Source organism: Trachypithecus francoisi, unplaced genomic scaffold (genome assembly GCF_009764315.1).
Source record: "Trachypithecus francoisi isolate TF-2019V2 unplaced genomic scaffold, Tfra_2.0 Lachesis_group4, whole genome shotgun sequence".
NCBI lineage: Eukaryota > Metazoa > Chordata > Mammalia > Primates > Cercopithecidae > Trachypithecus > Trachypithecus francoisi.
The window spans coordinates 83,478,480-83,492,131 of NW_022681469.1; the positions used below are offsets into that span (position 1 = coordinate 83,478,480).

At 34.6% G+C, this 13,652-nt stretch overlaps 1 protein-coding gene across 1 annotated transcript; it reads left to right on the forward strand.

Moving 5' to 3' along the window:
- The first annotated feature begins 211 nt into the window (after positions 1–211).
- LOC117072991 (60S ribosomal protein L23a-like) lies at positions 212–734 on the forward strand. Its single transcript, XM_033193483.1, has one exon. The coding sequence runs from the start codon at positions 227–229 to the stop codon at positions 695–697; it is 471 nt and encodes a 156-aa protein (XP_033049374.1). The 5' UTR covers positions 212–226; the 3' UTR covers positions 698–734.
- The last annotated feature ends 12,918 nt before the right edge of the window (positions 735–13,652 follow it).

The window sequence follows — 13,652 nt, forward strand, 5'->3', positions numbered from 1 at the left end:
ATTGTATGTACATATCAAAATATCACATCCACACATAAATATGTACAGTTATTATATATCAATAAAAATGTAAAAGCCTTGGCCGAGTGCAGTGGCTTACTCCTGTAATTCCAGCACTTCGAGAGGCTGAGGTGGGTGGATCACTTGAGGCCAGGAGTTCAAGACCAGCCTGGCCAATATGGTGAAACCTCATCTCTATTAAAAATACAAAAATTATTTTCACAAGATGGCGCCGAAAGCGAAGAAGGAAGCTCCTGCCCATCCTAAAGCCGAAGCCAAAGCGAAGGCTTTAAAGGCCAAGAAAGCAGTTTTGAAAGGTGTCCACAGCCACAAAAAAAAGAAGACCCGCACGTCACCCACTTTCCGGTGGCCCAAGACGCTGCGACTCCGGAGGCAGCCCAAACATCCTCGGAAGAGCGCCCCCAGGAGAAACAAGCTTGACCACTATGCTATCATCAAGTTTCCGCTGACCACTGAGTCAGCCATGAAGAAGATAGAAGACAACAACACACTTGTGTTCATTGTGGATGTTAAAGCCAACAAGCACCAGATTAAACAGGCTGTGAAGAAGCTCTATGACATTGATGTGGCCAAGGTCAACACCCTGATTCGGCCTGATGGAGAGAAAAAGGCGTATGTTCGACTAGCTCCTGATTACGACGCTTTGGATATTGCCAACAAAATTGGGATCATCTAAACTGAGTCCAGCTGCCTAATTCTAAATATATATATATCTTTAAAAAAAAAAAAAATACAAAAATTAGCTGGGCGTGGTGATGTATGCCTGTAGTCCTAGCTATGTGGGAGGCTGAAACATGGGAATCACTTGAACCCAGGGGGCAGAATTCCAAATGTTGGGATTACAGGCGTGAGTCACCATGCCCAGCCGCCCCTACTCTTTTGACCTCATTTAACTTGAATTGCCTCCTGAAAGCCCTGTATTTAAATATAGTCACATTGTGAATTAGGACTTCAACATGTAAATTTTGGATGAAACACAATTCAGTCCATAGCACTTTCTCTTCACTAGTGGGCATTCATTCCATTTACACATCTTAAAAAAAACAGTGGGGGATTTTATTGCTGATGAAAGTGGCTCTTGGTGGAAAGGGGAGATGAAAAGGGGGCAGAGTAGGAAGATAATCCCTGGCAGGACTTCTCTCTGAAACTACAACATCAAGCCATCCCTCTGAAGTCAAACGGCTTCTCTCCAACATCCAGCCATAGTCTCCTACGTCCCACTGTTTCTCCTTTTCTCCTTCTTCTTCCTGCAGAGTCTGGGGTTTTTATGGACACAGGATTTGGGGTGGGGATGGGCCATGTGTGGTTTTGGAAAAGACAACAGTCAAGCGGGAAAACGAATGTATGTTCTCTTTTTAGGCCTTGGTTCCAGGCTTGTGGGTGGGCCACTCACTGGGGCCCCACCCTCTTCTGCCCAGAATTTTCCTGCCTTCTGTCCCTATCAGACACTCACACACACGCACGCACGCACACACGCATGCACACGCACAAACTAAAAACGTTTTAATGATGGCAAAGTTATACTTAAAGAGAGACGTAAAGCTTTAAAATTCATATGTTAGGAAATGAGGCTAAAAATTACGGAAACTAAATATTGAATGAAAAACTTGAATGATAAACTTTGGTTGAACTTCAAGAAGTAGACTGAAGAAAGTATTAATAATGAGACTAGGAAAAAAAAAACATTAAAAAAACACACTTCTGTAAAAATTAACAAAGCCAAAATAGTTCTTTGAAAAAAAAGCTAATAAAATTGATTAGTCCAGACTAGAATTAAGAAATAAAAGGAGATACAACACAAATAAACAGCAGCAGAAATGAAATCATATTATCATTACAGAGTTCATTATCCAGATAATTTTTGTGAATATTAAAAATGACTTTTCAGTATATTTCCATAAATGTACATTAAAAAATGACTATGCCTAAGGAAATCTTTAATAGGACCAAACGGGAAAATGTCTTCTATCATTATAATGTTATAGTTATTAATAAAAAATAATATTGTTACAAAAATAAATAGACCAATGCAAAAATAGATTTCAGAAAGAGACCCACACATATAGACACTTGATTTATGACAAAGATGGAACTGCAAAGCGTTAGGTAAAGGACAGTCTTCAATAATTAGTGCTAGGTCAATTTAATCCATATATGTAAAAAACATGAAATAACCCCATACCATTCACAGAACAATTTTTTCCATTTGGATTGTAAATTTTAATGTAGAAAACAAAGCGCTTAAGCTTTGAGAACATTTTTATGATTTTAGAACTGGGAAAACTTTTTGAGTAGGGGAAAAAAGAAACAGTGATCGTAAAGTCTGTTCACCAAGAGACATTAACAAATACGGAGTGGGAAAGATATGTGGATATCTGTAGCATATATTAATAGTACCAACAAAGTGCTCAATGAGGAAAAGACCACAGAAATTTAAAAATCAGGCAACATATTTGAAAGGCATTTCACAAAAGAGGATATCCAAATGCCAATAAACATACAATTAGATTTTCTACTGATTAGTCAGTAGGGAAATAAAAGTTAAAACGGTGGCTCAAGCCTGTAATCCCAGCACTTTGGGAGGCCGAGACGGGTGGATCACAAGGTCAGGAGATCGAGACCATCCTGGCTAACCTGGTGAAACCCCGTCTCTACTAAAATTACAAAAAAAAACCTAGCTGGGCGAGGTGGCGGGCGCCTGTAGTCCAGCTACTTGGGAGGCTGAGGCAGGAGAATGGCGTGAACCTGAAGGGCGGAGCTTGCAGTGAGCAGAGATCTGGCCACTGCACTCCAGTTTGGGGCGACAGAGCGAGACTCCGTCTCAAAAAAAAAAAAAAAAAAAAAAAACTACACAAAATACAAGTCCACCAAGGAAACTGAGTTTGAAATGATGAAAATCGCAAGATGTTCAGATCTGAAAAATGTGCCTTGGACTTTATGGTAATGGAAATTCACAAGAACAAAATCCATTTGCTTAAAGTGTAGTCTGAATCAGTAATTTACTTGCTGCCAGCGGAAGAACTTACAGAGCACTATGTTAATGACCACTCATCTTAATGTCACAGAAATAAAAACTGCATTTTAGGGAGGGTAGCAGTGGTGTGTCGGATGTACACATCTTTTTCTCCTGCTTTCAGTGAAATCATGTTGGTAAGTTGAAATAGGCCACAAGGGAAGAAATTGAGAAACACTGCAAATAAGGGCTATTTTTTTTTTCTTCTGGAGAACTGACTGTTGAACACGTGCCAGTGCGCCACAGTCAGAAAGAAATCCTGGCTGGGCACGGGTGGCTCACGCTTGTAATCCCAGCAGTCTGGGAGGCTGGGATGGGTGGATCATGACGTCAGCAGTTTGAGACCAGACTGGCCAACATAGTGAAACCCCGTCCCTACTGAAAATACAAAAAATTAGCCGGGCGTGATGGCAGGCGCCTGTAATCCTAACTATTCATGAGGGTGAGGCAGGACAATCGCTTGAACCCACGAGGCAGAGGTTGCAGTGAGCCGAGATCTCGCCATTGCACTTCAGCCTGGGCGAGGGTCCAAGACTCCATCTCAAAAAAAAAAAAAAAGAGGAAAGAAATCCTGCCTTCTACAGGCTTACAGAAACAGAAAAGCTGATTCAATAAGAGGTTAGGTGCTCTCACATCCAATTTGTGAGCCAAACCTCTCCATTGTAGGGAGAGAACTTCAGAGTATTTGAGAATATTTAACAAACCATAGGAAATTTCCCCTTTTTTCAGGATAAGAAGCTATTTAGAGCACATATTTAAATTTTCATGTGGTAATGTGGCATATTTGCTACACCAAAATCATTTCAATTCAAAATTTGGAGTATTTTTTCCACTACAAGTTAAATAACTTCATTGTTTAGTTTCCAAATGTAATCTTCCAAATTAGACAAATGTGAACTACTATGAAGGAAACATAAAGTTCACATTAAGCTTTCATGATGTTAACCTTCATTACATGTTTTCATCTTGTTCAAAGTTGTTCCTCCAATATACACAGTTATAGCTGATTGTAAATAAACACATGGCTGATGGACAAAATATTGTATTTCCCTCATTACTAATTATAAGTATAAAAAAGCACACACCTTTTAATAATAGCATGTGAGAAATTTGCATTGATTTTGTTGAAGAAACAGGGGGATCATTGGACCACCGATTTTCTGTCTATTCATCCCACTGGGATGAATCGTTTGTTTTGCTCTATTAACTGCACATTCCCTTGGATTGTATTTTTTCGTCTTACATTTAAAGTAAGAAACACTATTTTCAAGCATTGTTAATGTCAATGTAGTTTATGTCTTAAACTTTTAATGTTCACTTTTAATTAGAACAGAATCTAATATTTTTGCTTAATGTAATTGCTTCATATAATTCCAAAGTTAATTGATAGAAACACAGTAATTTTGGATCTTACCTATGAGACTTCCCTATTTAACAAGCAATGGAGGAGAAAATCAATAAAAATAAAAATGTAATTTGCTCTAGATAGATAACTACTCTCAGTTTCAATGTCCTCTTTTTCTCTCAACTTTGTAATACGCTAAGGATTATATAATATTTTGACTAACATTGAGAGCATCCACGGTGCTTCTTCATAGGATAGCTCAGGTGTGTATTTTGAGCATATAATGTAATATTTTTATTTACATAGCCAATAAATTTGGGGTTCAAAAAATGAATAAGCAGGAGAAGCAAGAGCAGAACTGAGGCTTTCAAATACTTAAAATCCCCCATGTTATGCATTAAAGCAAAATGGGCACTGGCACCACTTGCTATCTATGGATTAATTCTAGACTCTGTCTCACACCTTAACCCATTAAATCACTTTGATGACTTTGTGCCTGCACTGTCAATACAACAACCAGTAGCCACATGTGCTATTGAGCACTTGAATTGTGGCTACTCTGAAATAAGATGTTCTGTAAGTAAAAAATTCATACTGGATTTTGAAGCTTAGAATGGAAATAAATAACATAAAATATCTCATTTTAAATTTCTATATTGATTATGCATTGAAATATTAATACTTGGATACATAAGGGGAAATAACATGTTTATTACAATTGATTTCACCTGTTGCTTTTTACATTTTAAATTAGGATAACAGAAAATTAAAATCAGGTATGTGGCTCACATTAGAGGCTTGCATTATACAGCAAATTGACCATATTGCTCTGGATTTTTCTCATTCATATTTCTGTGCTTGGCTTATCCTTCTTATTTATATAAGCTATGATTTTCCTGTCTGCAATACTGGCTTCTTATCAGAATGATTATTATTCTTTACTTTGTTCACCTTTGGATATGTCCATCCTGCATTTCCTGATTGAGTTTTGACCATGGTGGTGTGCCCATAGCACTCTGCTTCAGCCAACCCTGAAACTCCACCAAAGTTGGGAGTGTGGATTCCCTTAGGATCCCTGTGAAATGCAGCTTGCTCATAGGCTGGAAGGGCATTCGAGATGCTGTCAGCTAAGAACCAAATACTCCATAGCATCAAAGTCCTTTCTCCTGTAGTTAAAATAACCAGTCACTTTTGTGCTAGAACAAAATCTACTTAGTGAACACCTTTAAAAAGGAAAATCACAAGAGATTATTTAAATACATATATTACATATATTTTAAAATTAATATAATTTTATATAGAGATATATTTTTTTATTCCACCTTACCCAAAGTTAAAAATTAGCCTAGAAATTCATACACTTAAAAGGACACAAGCAGTAGCTGGTCATTATTATAACTCATTAAATGTTAGTAAAAATGAACTTCCAGTTTTCTTTTTGAAAGTTACCTAAAACATTTTATTTTGTTTAGAAACATTAAAAGTAAAGTAGAGAATCCATCACATCAAAATAATAGGAGAAATCTTTTTTTAAAATTTGCTTTTCCTTTTGATTTACAATTGGCTATTACGATAACAGAAACTAGTCATATACAATCTCAGGGAATAACCACCATTAAAAAAAGATATTTAAAGGAGGATCTGCAGGGTCTTTGTAAATTATTGTGTCCTGTAGCAAAATAAATATTCCATTTTTAAAACACCAGTCAAATATGATTAACTATGGTCTATGACACCCACCTACTATTTAAGGTCCACAAATGCAATGTTATTTCTATGATGATAGTGCTGTACCATGCTATATGGCCACATGGAGTTGTAGCACAAATGAAATGTTTAGTCCTTACCTTTCCGATACTGATAATCATAATTATTGTATATGTATATTTAATTTTCCCATTTTGTATCACATAATCTTTTAGATTTTTCAACTAGGTATTTTGTGCTAGAAAACATCTACTTAGTGAATCATCTTAAGAAAAAGTAAAATCAAGAGAGAATCTAAAATTTTGGCATCAGGAAATTCTAATTAGAATATATTATATACAGTTGAGAGAACACAAAGTTGTAAACATCAAAATGGGAGAAAGAGGAAAACCCAGCTTTAAATGTTCTTATTTGGTAGCTAAAATCATCTCATTAAGACCAAAAAAATATACAAGTAGATGTTTCTTTCATATTTGAGGTTACATGGTTACCTATAGGAGCAAAAGATGTCAAATGACTAAACAATTGATTCCAAATTGAATCACTATTATATTAGTTACAAATTACCTACCTACAATTCACTAAAATTACTGTTCACATAAACACTAACAGTATTCAACAAAAAGTAACATTTTCCATATTAATGAATACAAAATATGTTTTACAACATGGGAGTCTGCTCTTCATATATAAATATTTTTCTTTTCAACTTTTTTTTTGGAATCGGGGTGCATATGCAGGTTTGTGACATAAGTATATTGTATAATTGAGGTTAGAAGTAAGAATAAATCTATTACCCAGGTAGTGAGCGTGGTACTCAATAGGCAGATTTTTCAACCCTTACCCACCCTGCTCCCTTCCCCCCTCCTCTTATATTGCCCAGTGTCTATTGTTTTTATTTTGTGATCATGTGCACCCAATGTTTAGTTTCCACTTATAAGCAAGAACACGCAATATATGACTCACTATTTCTGCATTATTTTGCTTAGGATAATGGTTTTCAGCTGTATCCATGTTACTGCAAAGGACATGACTTTTTTCTTTTTTATAGCTGTGTTGTATCCCATGGTGTATATGTGTCACATTTTATTTATTGAATTCACTGTTGATGGGCACCTGAGTTGACTGCATGTCTTTGCCATTGTGAACAGCACTGCAGTGAACATCAAGGTGCCTGTGTCTTTTTGGTGGAAGATTTATTTTCTTTTGGGTATATACCCAAGTAGTGTGACTGCTGAGTCCAATGGTAGTTCAACTCTCAGTTCTTTGAGAGATCTCTAAACTGCTTTCCACAATGGTTGAACTAATTTATTAATACATTCTTACCAACAGCGTGTGAATGTTCCCTTTTCTCCACAGTCTCATCAGCAACTGTTGTTTTTTGACTTTCTATTAATAGCCATTTTGACTGGAGTGAGATGGTATCTCATTATGGTTTTCATTTGTATTTCTCTGATGATTAATCATGATGAGTTTTTTTTTTTCATATGCTTGTTGCTCAATTGTGTGTCTTCTTTTGACAAATGTGTTTCCATGTCCTTTGCCAACTTTTTATGTTTTGCTTGTTAAGTTCCTTATAGATTCTTAATATTAGACCTTTGTCAAATGCATAGTCTGTGAACATTTTCTCCCATTCTATAGGGTGTCTCTTTACTCTGTTGGTCACTTATCTTGCTGTGAAGAAGCTCTTTATTAGGTCTCATTTGTAAATTTTTTATTTTCATTGTAATTGCTTTTGAGGACTTAGTCATAAATTATTTGCCAATGCCAGTATCAAGAAGGACATTTCCTAGATTTTTTTTCTAAGAATTTTATAGTCTGATGTCTTATACTTAAGTCTTTAATTCATCTTGAGTGAATTTTTGTATATGGTGATAGGTAGGGGTCCAGTTTCATTCTTCTGCATATAGATAGCCAGTTAGCCCAGCACCATTTATTAAATAGGGAATCTTTTCCCCACTTCTTATTTTTATTGACTTTGTCAAAGATAAGTTAGTTGCAGGTGTGCAGCTTTATTTCTCGGCTCTCTATTCTGTTCCATTGGTCTATGAGTCTGTGTCTATACCAGTACTATGCTGTTTTGGTTACTGTAGCTTTGTAGTATAGTTTGAAGTTGGGTAATGGGATGTGTATTAATCCACTCTCACACTGCAATAAGGACATACCTGAGACTGTATAATTTATAAACAAAGAAAGGTTTAATGGACTCACAGTTCCACATTGCTAGGGAGGCCTCACAATCATGGTGGGAGAAAAAGGAAGAGCAAGGTATGTCTTACAGGTTGGCAAACAAGAGAGTGTGTGCTGGGGAACTCCTCTTAATGAAAGCAACAGATCTCTTGAGGCTTATTCACTATCATGAGAACAGCATGAGAAAAACCCACCCCCATGATTCAATTACTTCCCACTGGGTCCCTCCCATGACATGTGGGGATTATGGGAGCAACAATTCAAGATGAGATTTGAGTGGAGACACAGCCAAACCATATCAGATGCCTCCAGCTTTTTGGTTGTTGTTGTTGTTGTTTTGTTTGTTCTTTGTTTTGCTCAGAATTACTTTGGCTATTCAGGCTACTTTTTGCTTCCAAATGATTTTTAGAATAATTTTTACTAATTCTGTGAAAAATGACATTGGTAGTTTGACAGGCATAACATCGAATATGTAAATTGCTTTAAGCAGTATGACCATTTTAATGATTTTGATTCTTCTAATCCATGAACTTGAGATGTTTTTCCTTTTTTTTTTTTTATCTCAAATGTCTTTCAGCGGTGTTTTATAATTCTCCTCATAAAGATATTTCACCTCCTTGGTTAGCTGTATTCCTAGGTATTTTATTCTTTCTGTGGCTATTGCAAATGAGATTGCATTACTGGTTTGACTCTCAGCTTGAGCATTATTGGTATACACATTGCTACTGATTTTTCTATATTGGTTTTGTATCCCGAAACTTTACTGAAGTCATTTATTAGTTCTAGGAGACTTATTAATTGTCTTTAAGGTTTTCTCGGTAAAGAATTGTATCATCAGTGAATAGACAGCTAGACTTCCTTTTTTCCTATTTGGATGCCTTTTATTTATCCCTTTTACCCAATTGCTTGGGCTAGAACTTTCAGTACTATGTCAAATAGAATTGATGAGAACGGCACAGTTGTTCCAGTTTTCAAAGAGATTGCTTCCATCTTTTGTCTATTAAGTATGACGTTGGCTGTATGTTTCTCATAAGATAGAACCTAAAATTTTTTAAAAGTTCATCATAAACTAGGAAATTCCCAACAAACAGAAATAACTCAATAGAAGCAGGTAGTCTACTATATTGTAATGGTTATTGCATAAAATAATTGAACCACAGCTTTCAACTCATTAAAGATTTAGTAATAATTTGGCATAAATGAGTATAAATTCAGTATAAATAATATTAATGGGATTTAACCATTTCACTTCTGTTTTGATAGTCTCAAACCATCAAAGAATATGTAATCCATAATATCATTTGCTAACACTGTTATAAGGAAAATTGTGATTTGTTGTGATTTGTTTGTGACAATAAAAGTACCTAAAAGAGAAATGGTCAACATGATTCCCCAGTGAAAAAGGGACAAAGTAAATCTCAGCAAAAATAGGTATGCCATTTGGCCAATAAAGCCTCCCTTTAAGGGTTCTCATTTCTATATCCCTTCCAAGATCCCAAATGTAATATTTATTGGTAATTCTGCATTGCCTTTCTTAAATATAAGTACTAAAATTATTTTAGCCCCAGGCATTACAAAACCCAGTCACACCCAATCTCAAGCTAATCTATAAGTTAATATTTTTTTCCAGAAAACATAAAGCAATTAAATGACTGTATTTAAGTACAGACTAATAATAATCAAATTTCATTTACATCAATGAAACAGAAAAATCTTAAAAATCAGAACTTCACAACATTTTCACTATCAATAACCCATTGAGTTGCATTTTCCTTCATTAACTGATATTCAGTATGTTTTAGATAATAGGGTTTCACAGAACACCAACATGAGATTGGGGTAAAAATGACTGATTTGAATTATTAGTCTTACATAGCCTGTATAATTTGAAGTAAGCTATAGTTCCTTTTTCTCTATTCTTATATATATCTACATGATAATTCTAATATATATTCACATATCAAGCGAATTTTTGTTTTATTACAAAAATGATATACTATATATATTATTATAAATACATATTTTTACTTAAGATGATGTAACTCTCCAGGCTGAAATTCACACTCACATTTTTAATAAATGCATAGCAAGAATTTACCACAATTTTGGGGGCCATTTCTCCATGATGGCAAAGATGAACAACATTGCCACAAACATCTCTCTATAGACAGAGAGACAGAAGGACAGAGGTGGGGGGAAAGGAAGAAATGAGATTGAGAGTTAGAATGTGTGAAAAACAATATTACTAATATTATCACTACTCTGATTTTCAGTCAAAAACGATGTGGCCCTTGATTATGTAATTGTTTTAATTGTCATTTCAACAAATGTTCAATATTTTATGCCCATACCATTTTATTGTTTTAATATTTCAGATTTGAGCTCTTCACCCATTTAATTCATATTTAATACCTTTTTATAGCTAGAATTACTTTTAGAAAATATTGTTCTATTTTGAGAGCTGTTCCTGGATTTGAGTTTGTAGCTATTCATGGTTATCATATGGTAAGTTTATTTCATTTTGTTGTTTGATTTGTGCTACATCTGAAGCAGGAATGCTCCTTTACTAACATGTCGTTTCAGATTAAAGAACTTGATTTTTTTTTTCTACTCATTTTTCTGTGACTCAAGAGAATGACTGGTGAGAGACTGGGACAAAGGAGAATCAAAAAGGTTAAATTTTTGTAAGATGTTTTAATTCAATTCTCCATTCAAAAATCTTTTTGAAATGTCCTATACTGGGACACACTTGTTGGTCATGGGAGAAACCTCCCCAACTCAGATGGTTTCCCCCAAATTCACGGTGTGGCCTTAGAGCCTTCTCAGTTGTTGATTTCCCCAATCTATTGTTTTCAATTCTCTTTAGGAAGCAGAGTTTCTTTAAGATGGAGAATATTTTATTTCATTACAATATAATTTCCAATGTTGTTTCTTATCCTTCTCTCATTCTATAACATACATATTTTAGTTATTGTTTTTAATTGCAAGAACAAAAACCTTTTCCAGCTTCTTAGAGAAAAAGAAAATAAGCATAAGGATAATAGTCTTTCACAAGATCCAATAAGTAGTTGAAAATAAGTCCTTAGGAAGAAAAGAAACAGATTAGCTCTGCAGAAGTTTGTGAATCTTCAGTGCTGCTACCATTATTGAGACCCAAATTTGAAATTTTCAAATTCTGTGATTGACAACGCCTTAGTCTGCCACCTAGCCTTGCACTAATCAATGTGGCCAGAAGGTTTGGTCATATCCTACAGACATATCTACTAGGCAGGACTGCTACATAATTTTGTATAGACAAGTGCAATGTGAAAATGCGGGTTCCCTTGTTCAAAACTTATTAAGAATTTTAAACGAGCCACGGCAGAGAATTAAAACATGTATAGGGCCCTTTGAAACTGCATAGGTCACATATCCATGAAGCCAGCATGGAGATCATGGAATCTGCATAGATGCGCTAGCGAGAGGGGAAGAAATTCCCAGAAGCAGTGGCAATTGGACAGAGGAAAATTTTTTTTAATGTTTAGTACACTGTACATGCCTTACTATTTTAAATGGAGGCCAGGCACTTCTAATACTGATCTTTTTATAACCTTATATTGTCTCTGACAGCTGGGGTCTACAGCAGCCTCAAAAATGTCATAGGTTTTAAACCTCTCCCTCCATGCCATTCTTTCTACTACCCTACAAATTTTTTTAGAGCCTACTGCAGTCTTTATCAAGCTATCTGACATGACAACCCAGTTTTTGTTTATTGTCAAATAGTTCAGCCTAATATATATATACAAAATAAGAACACAGATTATTTGAAGAATAAAATAATACATCTCAATTTTTATTATTAGATTCAATATTATAATCTATTAAATATAAGCAGATAAACGTACATAGAATAAGACAAGATTTTAGAAGAGAAGACATAAATATTTGTTGAAAGTGTTGATATGGGCGACTAATACAGAAAAACACAATGACTCTTGCAACTTTTTTTTTGTTTGGCAATCATAAGAAAGAATAGGAGTAAAATTGTAATTTCCCATACTAAATACCTACACATGCAGTTTGAATAAACACCATATATGAGATTATTTAAAATTTGTGATGTGACAAATATGCTTCTCTCCTTAATAACTATCATTGTTACAATTTTCTCCTGATACCTCTGGTTTTCTTAATGATGTAAATACAAAATAAAAGGAAACATAGGAAGAACATTTAGAAGCAACATAAGTGTTCCTAAACAGAGATATTAAACGGTTTCTTCACACAGATGTATTCATCTAGACTAAGTCTCTTCAGGGACACCTCAGTTCATCACAGCCCTGAGGTAGCTTCAGGAAGGAAAGAGAAATTCCAGACCTCAGGGGGCTGCTTATAATGCCAGCTGCCCCAGCTGCAGTGGTAACATAAATGAAGAATATCCCCATTTTAGCTGGAGTTTAAGTGCAAAATATACAGTGGATATTAATGTATAAGAAATATCGCATCTAGAAGTAGTGATACATACTCAGAGTCCAAATTATTAATTTTGTAATAATTGATATAATACTATATTATCTTCAAATCAGCAACTAATAAAATTAAAACAATAACTCTGAGTATATCGCAACTCAAAAATTTCTTTAAGGGATCTGGAGATGAGAATGAATGTATAATTTCATATTCCATTCACAGTGTTCAAATACAAGCTTTTTGGTAGACTAAAAAATAACCTGTGCATCAGAATTACTAATGCTCCAATTCTCAAATATGATGGAACTAGAAAAAAGTCCTTTGTAAAGCTAGTTCTCTAAGAGAAAACTATTGTCATAAATTCTTATCACTTGTGTTTTTAATATATGTAAATAGCTTAGGACATATAATGAATAAGGTCTTGCTCTAAGTATCAGTTCCATGGCTGGCTCCACTTGCATGTTTTTTTTTTTTTTTTTTTCTCCTCTACCCATACTTAGCTTACACTACTGAGCAATGTCATCTCTTAAACTGCTATTTATTTATTATTAGCATTGAATATTGAAAATTAGCTATATATTTTTCTGATTTTAAAATAAGTAACTGCACATTGTGAGACTTTTGTAAAATAGAAAAAGATATTTTAAAAATCTCAAATAATTTAACCGCTGAGAGAAAAAGTTGCCTATATTCTATTATAGTTTCTTACATAGTTAAGATCAACATTATATTTTCTATTTTTATCTCTGATTCCAACTTCCAGTTCTCTTTCCAACATAAGCAGATTCCATACTTTTTGCATTATACATAATGCTGAACATTTTGGTAGATCATCACATATTCCTTATAAACATAAATTTTCCCAGTAAAATTATGAATCTCTCTCCATCCTCCATATTCTTGTAATTTAAAAACAAAATATCTGAT

Coding starts and splice junctions, on each gene's coding strand:
- LOC117072991 (XM_033193483.1), top strand. CDS start 227: ATGGCGCCGAAAGCGAAGAAGGAAGCTCCTGCCCATCCTAAAGCCGAA.